This window comes from Trachinotus anak, unplaced genomic scaffold, assembly GCF_046630095.1.
Source record: "Trachinotus anak isolate AG129_WGS33_773 ecotype Australia unplaced genomic scaffold, CSIRO_AGI_Tana_v1 ptg000031l, whole genome shotgun sequence".
NCBI lineage: Eukaryota > Metazoa > Chordata > Actinopteri > Carangiformes > Carangidae > Trachinotus > Trachinotus anak.
Window position 1 is genome coordinate 5,976,139 of NW_027273882.1, and position 15,363 is coordinate 5,991,501.

The following is a 15,363-nucleotide window of genomic DNA, read 5'->3' on the forward strand; positions in this document are numbered from 1 at the left end:
AATCAGCTCCACCTTTAACTGCTGTAACATTAAACAGTAAACTAATATTTCATTAAACATTAAACTAATATTTCATTTTACATGAATGCATCTATAATTATAAAACTGTATATGAATCTGAAATCTGTGAATCTCTCGGTCAGCATGAGTGTTTTTACATTTGTACTTTTACTCAAGTTAGTATTAATGGTAGTGTTACTACTTTTGCCAAAGTAACAGATCTGAGTACAGCTACACAACAGTCAGTGTATAGTTATGTCTCATATAAAATCAGTGTGTAGTTTATTGTTGATTACACTTTTTTCTTCTTTCCTCCCCCATGAATTATCTGACAACCTCTCAGATTTATGTGGGGACCTTTTGGAACCTCGTCCACCACCAGCATTTAAACAACAGGACTCAAGCTGATGTCACTTCCACTTCCTCTCCCTCCTACAGAGAACACAGAGACACTGAGGACTCAAACCTCCAGAACCTAAGCCCAGGATACAGAGGTTGAGTGAATGTGGTGTTGAAGGTGTGGAGGTGGGTCAGTGAGTCAGAGGAGACTCTGTAGAAGGACAGAGAGCCAGCAGGACAGTCCACATACACTGCTACTCTGTCAGAGACAGAGGAGGAACAACAACTCTACACTCTTTTTCTGGAATGTGAACAATGAACTGTTATGGCTTTGCTAGCTAAGAATAGTGATTAAAAGATTAACCGACTGCAATATTTTTATTCATACAACAGTTTCCTTTAATGGTGAAAATTAAACAGAACTAACAGGTGTATGTTTATTATTTTATCTAGTTCACACATTTGCCATGTTGATACAAGGTGATTCCATCTATGATTATTTTGCATTTTATTGCCTTTGAAATCTCTGTTATCAGATCAGTTTAACACCTGCTGACACAAACATGATAAAATCTGTTGGTTATGTTACCTTCTGATGGTGAAAAGAATCTGCATGAAGCTTATAAATAAGGATGAAATTAAACTGCAGCTTCAACCAGGAAACCAGAACAAACATGTAACTGACAGCAGGAGGTTTTTAAAAGGTCTGTTGATCCACATACAGTCTCAACTCTCTGTTCATCTTCAAACTGATGATTTATTAAGGGAAATTAGAGAGGAGCTGTGACCTTTGGAATGAACAGCTGAAGTCAATCATTAACAGACAGTCAGAATCCTTATCAGTTGGTTCACAAAGCTCTGATGAGACAGTTTTATCTTCAGTGACTCTTATTTACAACAAATTTTGGTTGGTGTCTATTGTACCTCTGTGATGTGATATGCATAAATGATCCTTACTGTTTTCATTTTATTAGACATCGAACTACATTATGTAAACAAAAATATGTATAAGAACAGTGTTGTAGACAGTGAGTGTCAGGACAGAGTGTTTATCTACAGTGTGTATGGGGACAGTGTTGTTTACAGTGTGTATGTTGGGGGTGGGGGTGGAGGTGGGGGTGTCTCAGCATGTAAAACACACCTTTGTATTCATCCACATCTCTGACAGCAGCACTGAGCTCTCTCATCACAAGATTTTCCTGTACCATCCTTTGTTTATATTATGGTGTGAGAAAGGTGGTCACCTGATGTGGCTTGATGAGCAATGGGACACAACTGGCTTTGTAATCCTCCTTAAATGGAGACTAACAATAGTCCAGAGTTCTCCTCCCTCTGGTGAGAAATGTAATGTGCTGACGTTCAGCAGTGAACTCATCAGCACACTGGGGAAATCCCCATGACGAGGTCAGCAGGACCTGCACAGGTCACCATGCAACTTCAGTATCTGCCTGAGGTGGTATACATACAGTGAAGATGACGGGGAAGGCAGAATGGATGATATGAAGTTATCAAATGCTCAAAGCCAGGTGAGCAGGAGCAGGACAAAGTTCTAGTGTCATTTGGATTACACCAGTTATTGTTCATGATACAGACTCCTCCTGTCTTAACCTACTGAACACTTCTGCTTTGAACACAGAAAACAGAAGGGCTACGGTGGATGGATGGCTCAATCTGGCACAAGGAGGCTTTTTGTCAGTAAGAGGATAGAGGTAGCAGTCGTTTGATCTTCCACTCTGCTCTCCAAGGATGGATGTTTAAAAGAAAAATAATGGGCAGGGGTGGACGGAGGGTTTGGGTTGTCAGCCTGTTTCCAACACCAGCTCATCTTCAAAGACACTTTATGCAGCAGATGATGCTCCAAAACTTTACTGAAGTGAGTATAAATCATCAGTGTGTGCACAAGTTCAGTACTTGGTGATCATTTTTACTTTCTCTGAGGCGTCAATATTCGTTCACCACCAACATTTATAACACAGGAGTGAAGTTGCTGTCACTTCCAAAGACTCTCCCTCCTACAGAGAACACAGAGACACTGAAGAACGTGGTGAGAAGAAACCAAATCCAAACGCTGGATACAGAGGTTGAGTGGATGTGGTGTTGAAGGTGTGGAGGTGGATCAGTGAGTCAGAGGAGACTCTGTAGAAGGACAGAGAGCCAGCAGGACAGTCCACATACACTGCTACTCTGTGAGAGACCGAGGAGGAGGAGAAGGAGGAGGAGGGGGAGGGGGAGGGTGAGGGGAAGGTGATGGATGTTTTGGTTTTATTGTGCCAGACAGAGTAACCATGAACATTAGAGCACCTCAGACTCCAGGACTGATCATTCCATCCAAACACATAGTCTTTACTGGCTCCTTTCCTTCTGATTCCTCTGTAAGTTACTGATATACGGACTTCTCCTCTCCACTCGACCTCCCAGTAACAGCGACCAGTCAGAGCATCTCTACACAGCAGCTGAGGCCAGAAGTCAAATCTGTCTGGATGATCAGGATATGACTGATACTCTGTCACATATGTCACCTTCCTGTTGTTGTCAGAGAGGTTGAGGTGTCTGTATGCTGTATTTGGGTCCAGGTCCAGTTCACAGGCATCTGAAGGAGAGAACAAGACACAACACAGCTGCAGTTTATCATCTGCTTTCTCATTACCTCCACCAAAGAGCTCACATTCAGCATAAAGTTCACATAAAGTTCCTTTGACATCAAATCTCAAACTGCCGTCTGGATTTTAAAGTGACTGATTGAATTCTAACATCTTTCCAGCCACACTGACTAAAACCGGAAGCTAAATACTAAATAAAAACTTGGAGAAATTCATCTTTGTACTTCAGTCAAAATGTCAAAATGTAAAAATCTAGTGAAGCATTTGCAGCTGTGAATCATGAATCAAAGTTAAAACACACTCACACTTCCTCAGACCAGGTCTCAGGCTCTGTGGTCCATCATGGTCCACCCTGGAGGAAGAAACAAAGTCAGGATCAACTTCATCCACCTTCACTCATATCCACCATGAAACATGAAGCAGAGTTCCTGAGTTAGTCAGAGAGACAGAGAAACAGTGTGCGAGCTGCTGTTGTCTGTCCATCTGTCCATACCCGAGAGTGTCCAGTCTCCAGCGTGGATTCTCCAGTCCAGGAGACAGCAGCTTCACTCCTGAGTCTCCTGGATGATTGTAGCTCAGGTCCAGTTCTCTCAGATGGGAGGGGTTGGAGCTGAGAGCTGAGGCCAGAGAAGCACAGGCTTCCTCTGTGACCAGACAGCCTGACAGACTGAAAACACACACACACACACACACACACACACACACACACACACACACACACACACACACACACACCCTAAAATTTCAGTGATGTAGTAGATGCATGATTTGCTTGAGCATAGTGTCTGGCTATTGTGTAGTCCATATTCTGATTCAGAATAGCAGCTTTGTGTTCAGCAATCTGTTACTGAATACATTCATCCAAGAGGGTGTTGGATCTGACCCACATAGATCATGCTGCATGGACATTTCAGTATATAGATGAGTAGAATTGCAATTTAAGAAGGAGTAAATGTTGTATTTTTTGCCTGTAGGTGGGGCAAAAAAAATTTCCAAGTCCAAAGAGTTGGAACAGTTAATGCAGTGAGATTGCTTGTGGGATGTGCCTTTTTTTTTTTTTTTTTTTAAATGTTCTTTATTTCTCCAGCTAAGGGAGAGAACTCAGTGGAGAGGCAGGGGCATGGTGTAGGCAAGCATATTGATTTGTTAAGGGGGTGGGCTATTTCCATTCTGCCTCTGAGTAGCTGTCAAAATTTCCCTTTCCACAGGCTCTGAACAAGAAGTACTCAGTCATTTTCCATTGCTTTGTGTTCAAGCTTATCCTCTGCACTAGAATTCATTTGCATTCTAAAAAACTGTCCAGTTGGAATGCACTGAAATAACAAAGGTATAAAAAAGGTCAAGAGTGCCTTTGGCAGGAAACTACTAGGGTCTAAATGTATTCTGGCCCCTTGCTCACGTTCACATTTTTTATTTGATTATTACTTTATTGGCTCAAATTCCTCTGCTTGTGTATTCCTTCCATGTTATATTATTTCAAAGTTTCAGTCCTGTTAGTGTAAGTACAGTTGGATTCCCATAGCACTGTACTTGTCTTTTCTGAAGTCCACATCTTCACATCTTTCCTTGACCTCATGACATTTTCCATCGATGTCAAGGAAAAGTGGTTAGGAAAGAAATTTGTCTGTTTAACTGCAGCCAGTCATTCATCTGTCTAGGTCTCACCTGTCTGTCTGATGTAGACGTTGCCTCCTAAAGAGGTATTTGATTTGGGTCACTTACTAAGCATATACACATTGTAGTTTCACAGAGTGTCAGCTGAGTGCTGGTGGTCACCCTTCTGGAAACAGCTTCAGCTGCTGATTTATCACTTTTATTTTGTTTCATTCTCACACAGTTTATCAGGACTTGTTCATGACATTTTAATTTTACACTTTAACAGATGTCAGTGACCCGACATGAAGCAAACAACAGTACTTGAGCTACATAATAAATAATAAAAGTAACAATATAATTATAAAAATGTCTATAACAATAAAAATGGTTGTTTTAGTAATAAAAGTTGATGCAATTTGGTACTTTAACGTCCAGCAGGAGCCTTGTGGTGAGCCTGAGGATAAAGCTCTTCATTTATCAGTTGATTATGTTTCATTCAACTGTAATTTACTTCATTAGTTGCGGTGATTATTCTCTTTAGACCACACGTTTGAGTTGAGATTAATATACTTGAGGAGCTGTGATCAGTGGTTTATATGATCAGGTCAAGTTTCTCTGTGGGCGGCACAGAGGTGCAGTGGTTAGCTGCATCACCGTGTTTGAACCCTGGGCCTGGAGCCTCTCTGTGTGGAGTTTGCATGTTCTCCCTGTGTCTATGTGGGTTCCCTCCGGGTACTCCAGCTTCCTCCCACAGTCCAAAGATATGCCTGTTAGGTTGATTGGTGACTCTAAATTGCCTGTAGGTGTGTAAGTGAGTGTGTGTGTGGTTGTTTGTCTCTATGTGTCGGCCCTGCGATAGACTGGCGACCTGTCCAGGGTGTACCCCGCCCTTGCCTGAAGTCAGCTGTGCTAACCGTGACCCGGTTGCAGATAAGCGGTATAGAAAATGGATGGATGGAAATTTCTCTGTTTTAAATCAAAGCACCACCAATATTTAACTGAAATGTATACAAAAAGATTAACCCTGACCTGAGTTTTTCAAGTCTGCAGTGTTGTCTCTCCAGTCCAGCAGACAACAGCTTCACTCCCGAATCCTGCAAGTCGTTGTTACTCAGGTCCAGATCTCTCAGACAAGAGGACTTGGAGCTGAGAACTGAGGACAGAGCTTCACAGCTTCTCTCTGAGAGGTTACAGCCACCCAGTCTGAAGAGAAATTTATGACAAACAATTACCTAATATTTCACGTAAATAATCTCAGGGTCATCAATACAATACAGCTAAACACTAACCTGAGAACTTCAAGTGCACAATGTGGACTCTCCAGTCCAGCAGACAGAATCACTGCTGAATCCTGCAGGTTGTTGTTACTCAGGTCCAGCTCTCTCAGACTAGAGGACTGAGAGCTGAGGACTGAGGACAGCGCTTCACAACTTATCTCTGAGAGGTTACAGCCACTCAGTCTGAGGAGGAATCAGTAAAACACAAGAAACCAATTATAAAAATATGTTTTTGTGTTATAAAGAAGATACAGCTAATCTAGATGGATATATGAGCACCTACAGAGCTTTGTTGGAGGCTTTGACCACTGGCAGCAGCCTCAGAAGAGCCTCCTCTGAAGCAGAGTATTTCTTCAGGTCAAACACATCCAGATCTTTTTCTGATGACAGTAAGATTGAGACCAAATCTGACCATAGAGCAGGAGAAAGTTTATCTGTGGAGAGACGTTCTGATCTCAGGGACTGTTGGATCTCCTCCACCAGAGAACGATCATTCAGTTCATTCAGACAGTGAAACAGATTGATACTTTTCTCTGGAGACAGATTCTCACTGATCTTCTTCTTGATGTACTGGACTGTTTTCTGATTGGTCTGTGAGCAACTTCCTGTCTTTGACAGCAGGCCTTGTAGGAGAATCTGATTAGTCTCCAGTGAAAGACCCAGGAGGAAACGAAGGAACAAGTCCAGGTGTCCATTTGGACTCTGTAAGGCCTTGTCCACAGCACTCTGGTAGAAGTGTGATAATTTAGTTTTGTTTCTAAATACAACAGACCACTGTTCTCCTGACACCAGATTGATTCCAGAATTGATGAAGGTCAGATGGACATGAAGAGCAGCCAGAAATGCCTGACCACTTAGATGGAAGAAGCAGAACTCCTTGTCCTGGTACAGCCCTCTCTCCTCTTTAAAGATCTGTGTGAACACTCCTGAGTGCACTGAGGCTGCTCTGATATCGATGCCACACTCTGTCAGGTCTGATTCATAGAAGATCGGGTTTCCTTTCTGCAGCTGCTCAAAAGCCAGTTTTCCCAGAGACTCAATCATCTTCCTGGTCTCAGCTCCTCCATCATACTTGATGTTCTTCAGTTTGGACTGAACCACCAGGAAGTGGATGTACATCTGAGTCAGGGTCTTGGGCAGCTCTCCTCCCTCTCTGGTCTTCAACACATCCTCCAGAACTGTAGCAGTGATCCAGCAGAAGACTGGGATGCGGCACATGATGTGTAGTCTTCGTGATGTCTTGATGTGGAAGATAGTCCTGCTGGCCTGCTCCTCATTTCTGAATCTCTTCCTGAAGTACTCCTCCTTCTGTGGGTCAGTGAACCCTCTGACCTCCGTCACCATGTCAACACACTCAGGAGGGATCTGATTGGCTGCTGCAGGTCGTGTGGTTATCCAGAGGCGAGCAGAGGGAAGCAGATTCCCCCTGATGAGGTTTGTCAGGAGCACATCCACTGAGGTGGACTCTGTAACATCAGTCAGGATCTCAGTGTTGTGGAAGTCCAGAGGAAGTCGACACTCATCCAGACCGTCAAAGATGAACACAACCTGGAACTGATCAAACCTGCAGATTCCTGCTTCTTTGGTTTCAGTGAAGAAATGATGAACAAGTTCCACCAAGCTGAACTTTTTCTCTTTCAGCACATTCAGCTCTCTGAAAGTGAAAGGAAATGTGAAGTGTATGTCCTGGTTGGCTTTGTCTTCAGCCCAGTCCAGAGTGAACTTCTGTGTTAAGACTGTTTTCCCAATGCCAGCCACTCCCTTTGTCATCACTGTTCTGATTGGTTCATCTCTTCCAGGTGAGACTTTAAAGATGTCTTCTTGTCTGATGGTTGTTTCTGGTCTGTCTGGTTTCCTGGATGATGTTTCAATGTGTCTGACCTCATGTTCATCATTGACCTCTCCAGTCCCTCCCTCTGTGATGTAGAGCTCTGTGTAGATCTGATTCAGAAGGGTTGGGTTTCCTGCTTTAGCGATCCCCTCAAACACACACTGGAACCTTTTCTTCAGGTGCGATTTGAGTTTACGTTGACAAACTGCTGCATGACTTTCTAAATGAAGAAATAACAAATTTACAAATTACTAAATTATAAAGTCAATATTTTAACATTTCATCCCCCTAAAGAATGAGTATATTAATATATTCCCTCCACCTATTGAGTCATTAGTAACTGCCTCTTTTATCCATCATGTTAAATCTTTATAGAAATCCTCTTACTGCTCTGCAGACAGTCAGCCAGCTCCTTCTGCTTCATTCTCCTCAGGAAGTTCATTGTGATCTTCAGAAATGACTCTCTGCTGCTCCTCATTTGCTCTTCATCCTCACTGCCCAAAATCTCCTCATCCTTCCTCTGACTCTCTAAGCATTCTGGGTAATCTTGTATCAGGACCCTCTGGACTCTCTTCAGCTCATTCTTCACAAAAGTGACAATGTTCTCCTCCAGCAGCTGGAAGAGATGATAAACTGAACATTTCATTTAAACTGGTAGAAAACAACATGTGATTGATGTGTCAGTCTGAAGGTCTGCTGGTCTAAACAGAGCAGCATGGAGACTGTTAGGACCTGAATGTAATCCAATAATGGTGTGATTGTATTTGCACAGACCATAAATATGGAGTCCAGGTCTTGTTGATGCTGCTGGGCAGACTGATCACTGTTGATTTCTGAGCTCTTCTGATGAACTCTGTGGAGAAAACACCAACTTTAAGGAAAGTAAATGACTTCAATTTGAAATAACTTATTAAAAGGTGACTGATGAAATGAAATTTCCCCAGTAATTAAATGAGGATGGCAGTTAACTGGGAGACGACTCGGTAATGAGTCAAGATGAAGGAGGAAATGAAAATGTTTCACAGGAGTTGTTTGGTTAAGTAATAATCTGTGCCCATCCCTGTTGATCCAACCAGCTGCCATCCTGATCAGCCCTCAGAGAGAAGACCTCAGCATCACAGAGCTTTGACCCTAAGGCCAAATATCAGGAGCTGGTGGAGCAGTGTCAGAGAGGTGGAAGGAGAACTGGCTGTTTACACATAGAGGGGAGAAGTAGAGGCTTCAATGGCCAGCGGATCTGTAGCATATTCAGACTGCAGGGATTAGAATCAGAATCAGAATAAGAATCAGAATCAGTTTTATTGCCAAGTATGTTTTCACATACAAGGATTTTTTTCTGGTGATTGGTGCAATTGAGGATCAGGGGGATCAGCAACAGTGGGGCTCTCTAGCCTTGTTGATAAGGCTAATAGCAGATGGGAAGAAGCTATTTTTGTGGCGAGAGGTTTTGGTCCTGAAGGATCGCAGCCTCCTGCCAGAGGGGAGTGTCACAAAAAGTTTGTGTCCAGGGTGGGAGGAGTCAGCTACAATCTTCCCTGCACGCCTCAGAGTCCTTGAGGCGTACAGGTCCTGGAGGGATGGAAGATTGCAGCCAATCACCTTCTCAGCAGAGTGGATGATACGCTGCAGTCTGTTATTGTCCCTCTCCGTGGCAGCAGTGTACCAGATGGTGATGGAGGAGGTGAGGATGGACTCAATGATGGAGGTGTAGAAGTTCACCATCATAGTCCTTGGCAGGTTGAACTTCTTCAACTGCCTCAGGAAATACATCCTCTGCTGAGCTTTTTTGATGAGGGAGCTGATGTTCAGCTCCCATTTGAGATCCTCTGTGATGGTGGTACCCAAGAAGCAGAAATGCTCCACGGTAGCCACGGGGGAGTCGCACAGGGTGATGGGGGTGGGTGGGGCTGGGCTCTTCCTGAAGTCCACTATCATTTCCACTGTCTTCAGAGCGTTTAGCTCTAGGTTGTTCTGCCTGCATCAGGTCACCAGACAGTCAGTCTCCCACCTGTAGGCAGACTCATCGCCATCAGAAATGAGTCCAATGATTACAATGTTGTCAGGGATTACAGGCATCAGGACCACATCAGAGACAAAGAGTGGATCCATCAAGACCGGACCAACTGAAAAAGCCTCCAGGCAGTGATGGACAAGAAGGAGTGATGTGGGATGGTAATGCTTGGGACACAAGTGACGGTCTCATAGATTCAGTGGGGTTACCTCACTAATGGTGTCTGATGCTAGAACACCATAAATGGCCAATGATGCCTGGTCACATCACTCTTGAGGAGAAGAACGCTAAGACTGTGGATCAGTTTAGATTTATCTCTAGATTTGAAGATACTCTTTGCTCTCATTGACAGAGGTATACAGAGTTCCTCCTCAATAACTACCACATTGACAAGTCAGTGCAGGATTCCCAGAATGCCAGAGCACCTGGAACACACAGATGAACTCACCCAGCTAATCAAGTAGAGATGTGAGAACAAAGGAAACCTGGTTGTGCTGTGTTTGGACCTCACAAATCCACATGGGTTCATACCAAACAAGCCAATGGAGACTGCACTGACCCTCTTGAAAGATCCAAGACCTTAATATGAAGAAATTACAGAAACTACAGTCTCAGAGTCACTTCTGGGACAATCTTTTACAATACATTACATCATCTTGAGAAGGGGAGAACAGCTGGTTGCATCTAATTCAGTTCAAAATCTGAGACACAGTGCAGAGGACCATGATCACCAAAACAATGTGCAACAACCCCCAACCAGGACTTTCATGGACGACCTCACAGTGACCACACCATCAGTCCTGGGCAGCAGAGCAATCGTCCAGGGTTTAGAAAACCTCATTACTTAGGCAATGATGAGCTTCAAGGCTGAGTAATCCAGATCCCTGGTCCTGCTTGGTGACAGAGATGTTTTTAAAGTCCACTTTACTCTTGATGGCACCCCAGCCCCATGTATCTCAGAGAGATGAGTCAGGAGGCTTGATGAAATCTCTGACTACAGTCTTTGAGATATAGCTTCTGTTCAGTCAATTATTCAGGAACTCAGGGCCCAGATTAGCGACGAGGACAAGTCAGGCTTACCTGACAATTTTAAAGCCTGAATGTCCTCTGATGTCTCACTCACATTTTCTTTTTTTCCCCCCACAGTGTCACCAACAACTATGGAGTTGGTAGAGAGTAAGAACAGCAGCTGCCTGAGTAGGTAGTTCGGTCCAACAACAGACTATGAAGCTCTCGACCAAGACACGATTCCTTTTGTCAGGAGTCAGATAATAATGAAGTTCAGATTTAAATTCTTACCTTCCATCAGCAGATTGTTCAACTTTAAAGTCAATATAGTGATTTACAGAACAGTCACTCTTCATGGACACACAGCTGGGTTCAGGAGAGTCTGGACTCTGCATCTGGATCCTGATACAAACAAAATATCCACATCAAATAAAGAAAAGGGGAAACACAGCAGTGTGCTGAGAGGTTTTCTTTACTAAGATACCACTCAAGTATTGCTATTCTCAATAGAAACCATTTTGCTCTAACCCAGGGAGTTATGTTAATGACTACTTTCCTTTTCATCAAGTACTTGTTTTTACACAGTAACAGTACTTTTATTTTATTACAGTTGTTGCCTCTTTTAACCACCTCTGGACAGTACTACTGACTTTATGTTCGGTTACATTTGTGACTGTTTGCAGTTTAATGAGAAGTAAGTAACAAATCTTTTCATTTTGATTTATGTGTTCTGATCTGATTTTAATGTGACTGTTGTACAAGTGGACACTGTGATATTGACGATTTATTGTTTCGTCCTACTAACACACTATGAAGCTCTGGACCAAGATGATGATTATTCCTTTTCTCAGAATAGTCAAATAATAACGTAGTGCAGTTTTTCTTACCTTCCATCAACAGGATGACCCATAGACTGGTCACTCTTCATGGACAGACAGCTGGTTTCAGGAGAGTCTGGTCTCTGCTGCTGCATCCTGATACAAACGAACAAGTGACAAATTAAAAGTAGTTTTAACCTGAAAAAAATTTGATCAGACTGTCAGCAGTTGAAATGTTTGAGGCAGATAGAAAATCAGTAAGAAGACAGTGGATGAGTAACGTTCTCCTGTTCATCAACAGGTAATCTGACCTGATCTTAGTTGATCAGTTGACTAATCAGTGGTTGCCTCTTTGTTCACTCAGACAATTAGTAGTTGATTATTAGTTCTTCTAAGCTGTTATTGAGAATCAAATCAAAATCAAATTTATTCATAAAGCACATTTAAAAAAACAGCAAACAGCTGACCAAAATGCTGTACAACTCCAGGAAACACACAATCAACGCAGAGAATCAAAAACATCAACAGACAATAAAAAGAGAAGTTGATGACAGATGTGGCAGTGAGTGCGAATAATGATGGAGCAGTGATCTGAGTGCTGAGCTCTGACATGGAGAAGAGTCATGGACAGTTAGAGATCCTCATCTCACCTCTGAGTTTTGGTCTGGCTCTCATGTTCCCCACACAGAGTGGTTTTAGAGGGAGGGGCTCCCTCCTCTCTGTCCTCACACTGGTTCATAGCAGAGCCCCCACCTTCACACAGACACAACAACATGCTTCATTACAACAGCATTTATATCACAGGACACATAAGTTCTAATCACTGTCAGTAACATGACTTGGACATTTCACAAAATACCTGGAATATCAACTGTCACGTTGATCCAAGCTGTCTGACCAGTTCTGACTGTAACTACATTTTTCATTAATAATCTGAACTGAATCACACTGCTGTTTATCCTTCCTGCAAGCACTAATAAATAATACATACAAATCATTGTCATATAATTATATAGAAATTACTGATAATATTTTCACATGAAAGCATCAAATATTTGAAACAGCCAATCAGCACCAAGAAACATTTCTACTGTCCAGTCAAACAGTGATACAATACAATGTGACCACAGTGATCCTGTTCAGACATTTACACATTCTCACCTGCTGAACTGACTTCAGGTCGACTTACAGACACTTTCCACCTTCATGTGTAGAGGAAACATTTGGAGAGAAGAAGCTGCTCATTCTCCCTCGTCAGTCCTGGAGTCTGTGTGTGTTTGATCTGAGGACAAGTCACATCCTCATAACGTCAGAGTCCAAGTATGAAAAACATCAATGAGTCATTAGAAACCAGTCTAACCTGTGTAACCCAGTTTCTGAGAAATCACAGATCAGATGATGCACGTCTTATCTCTGTCCACTAGATGGTGATAACTGACCATCCAATGAATAAAGCACAGAAGGATGTAGTGATGGAGCAGTCATTTGGATCACATCAGGAATTAAACAAACTGTGTTTTTATACTGTACTACTGTATTTTAGTGAAAAGTTCTGTGTTTGAGCCTGTAACAAAATACACTGCACTGCATCTTCAGTGTCTCCTCATCACAGAGACTTGTTGACTCTGACTTTCTTTCTGTCAGTGAGATGATTGTCACATACTCTGCCCTGTAACAGGAAGCACAATCCTTTCATAACTAATGCAGATATTTTATATATTGTGGCAGTTTAGGTTTTTTGGCCATGTACCCATGGAACACATGTATGAGTCCAAAACACCCACAGATGCCAAAAAAAAAAGATGAATCGGAATAAAAACCTGCTCTTTTATTCACTGCCTAAAATTATTCCACATATACACAATAACCCAACCCCCAGCTGTTTCCAAAAGGACAGTGTAATAAGAATGGACTAAATCAATACAATGATCAAGGGGTACATTAGTTTTTCATTACTATCACTAACATGGTACAAATCCGCAGATCTGGTTTGGGGCTTTTGGGGCCCTGAACAGGAACTGATATCTGTGTTACAGTGCTGCTTCAGCAATTGATCAATTTGGAGAAGCATCTGCAAAATGTATCTTCTATAATTTAAAATTATGCCCACCAACATTTATTTGTCTCTAAAATCTTATTATATATCAAACTTTGGTTGAGCACCTGCAAAATTTTGTCATGATTCCTTAATTGTTATTTATGATGATCTGATCCCCAAATTAATCCCAATAACATAAACAGGCAGTGCAGCTTTAGACCTTCAATGGATTTACTGTACTTGCCCACAGTAAAACTGTAATTACTGAAGAGAGAAACTCAAACATGGTTCACATTTCCAGCTCGTCTGGGGGCTCCTGACTGCTGAGGAGCCCTAAGCAGCCACTTAGTGAACAGTTCACTAATAAACAACAAATGCTTTTATGGATCAGTCAAATTATTTTGCTGTTAAAGTGCTGATTTAAATACAGTGCTTCATTCATGGTTCTGTTTATATAATTAACAACTCTGCCTGATCACTAAACCCAGAGTTAACAGAGCCAGTTGATAACCAGCTGCAGGATACCAGTTATCCAGGATCACCAGTGTTCAGCTCAGTGAAGCAGGAAACAACAAAGGAGCTAAACTAAGTTGAACTCACGCTGAGAAACAGGTTTTTCTCTGTGATGGTAAATGGTTGTTTTAAACACTATTAATAGTAACACTTAAATAAATTCACTGCAGCCAACTTAATCCAAGTTGTCAGACCAGTTATGAAACATTTTTCAGTAATGATGGGAGCTCATTTTACAGCTCAATTATAGCTGATTCCCAGAAACACTGCATTGCAGCTTATGCAAATCAACCAAACTTTCATCATTTAACCTCATTTAAGTTCAAATTTTCTGTTTCAGTCAAGTTCAAATTTCTAATGATCACATTTGGAGCCGTTTCAGAACCAAAAAATCAAGTTTAAATCTGTTGCTTTAAAACCTTGAGTTAACTCAGTGAGTGTCATCATAGATTAGAACAATGAACAAAGTGAACAAACTGTTCAGTATCATTCAGAAAACTCACACTTTTAGAGGTCTAGAAGTATAATCTTTATAAAACTGACAGAACTCCATGTTTTTACAGTGCAGCTGCAGTAATAGATGCACATCACACTCAAATCATTGACATTAACTGTGATAGAAATTCTTCAGAATATTTACACTTGCAGGCATTAGATAGATTTTCTTTAAACCAGCCAATCAGCACCAAAAACATTTCTACTGTCCAGTCAAACAGTGATACAACACAATGTGACCACAGTGATCCTGTTCAGACATTTACAGATTCTCACCTGCTGAACTGACTTCAGGTCGACTTACAGACACTTTCCACCTTCATGTGTAGAGGAAACATTTGGAGAGAAGCAGCTGCTCATTCTCCCTCGTCAGTCCTGGAGTCTGTGTGTGTTTGATCTGAGGACGAGTCACAACTTATAACTTCAGAGTCCAAGTATGAAAAAAACATCAGAGTGATGTCAAAACCAGTCTAACCTGTGTCAGAAACTCAGTCTGTGCCAGAGAAACCACATCAGATGTTGCAGATCTACTATCTGTCCACTAGATGGTGCAAACTAAACATCTAATGAGTTAAAGATCAGCTCAGCAGTATCTGCAGTCCTAACAACAAGAGAAACAGCAGCTTGGTTTAACTTGCATTTTATCCGAAAATATTCTGCAAACAGTCAAACATCAAAGGTGCTTTTGAATCCAGAGCTTGGCCTTTGCAGAGGTGGACAATTTGTTAAAATTGTTTTTGATTCAATTATTGAGGATAGATTTCTTACATTTTTGTTTGTTTTCCTTTTCTTGCTTTCTTTCCTGATTTCTTTGCCTAACTAGGACTACACTGATAA

General features: G+C 41.9%; 1 protein-coding gene across 1 annotated transcript; it reads right to left on the reverse strand.

The window, feature by feature from the left end:
* Positions 1-714: 714 nt before the first annotated feature.
* On the reverse strand, positions 715-15,132 carry LOC139612404 (NACHT, LRR and PYD domains-containing protein 3-like). The gene is made up of 13 exons (XM_071467955.1): positions 14,803-15,132; positions 12,642-12,762; positions 12,131-12,233; positions 11,550-11,636; positions 10,954-11,064; positions 8,418-8,496; positions 8,031-8,259; positions 6,096-7,863; positions 5,825-5,995; positions 5,565-5,738; positions 3,433-3,606; positions 3,245-3,291; positions 715-2,929 (listed from the first exon to the last, which is right to left on the reverse strand). The coding sequence occupies exons 3-13, from the start codon at positions 12,217-12,219 to the stop codon at positions 2,352-2,354; spliced, it is 3,507 nt and encodes a 1,168-aa protein (XP_071324056.1). The 5' UTR covers positions 12,220-12,233; positions 12,642-12,762; positions 14,803-15,132; the 3' UTR covers positions 715-2,351.
* Positions 15,133-15,363: the final 231 nt, after the last annotated feature.

What these genes read in the sequence shown, in the direction of transcription:
- LOC139612404 (XM_071467955.1), bottom strand. Translation starts at nt 12,219, where the DNA reads ATGAACCAGTGTGAGGACAGAGAGGAGGGAGCCCCTCCCTCTAAAACC. An exon ending in AGCCAGACCAAAACTCAGAG is followed by an intron (nt 11,637 to 12,130) that starts GTGAGATGAGGA and finishes CGTTTGTATCAG; the next exon opens with GATGCAGCAGCAGAGACCAG. An exon ending in TGCAGACTTGAAAAACTCAG is followed by an intron (nt 3,607 to 5,564) that starts GTCAGGGTTAAT and finishes GTGTGTTTTCAG; the next exon opens with TCTGTCAGGCTGTCTGGTCA.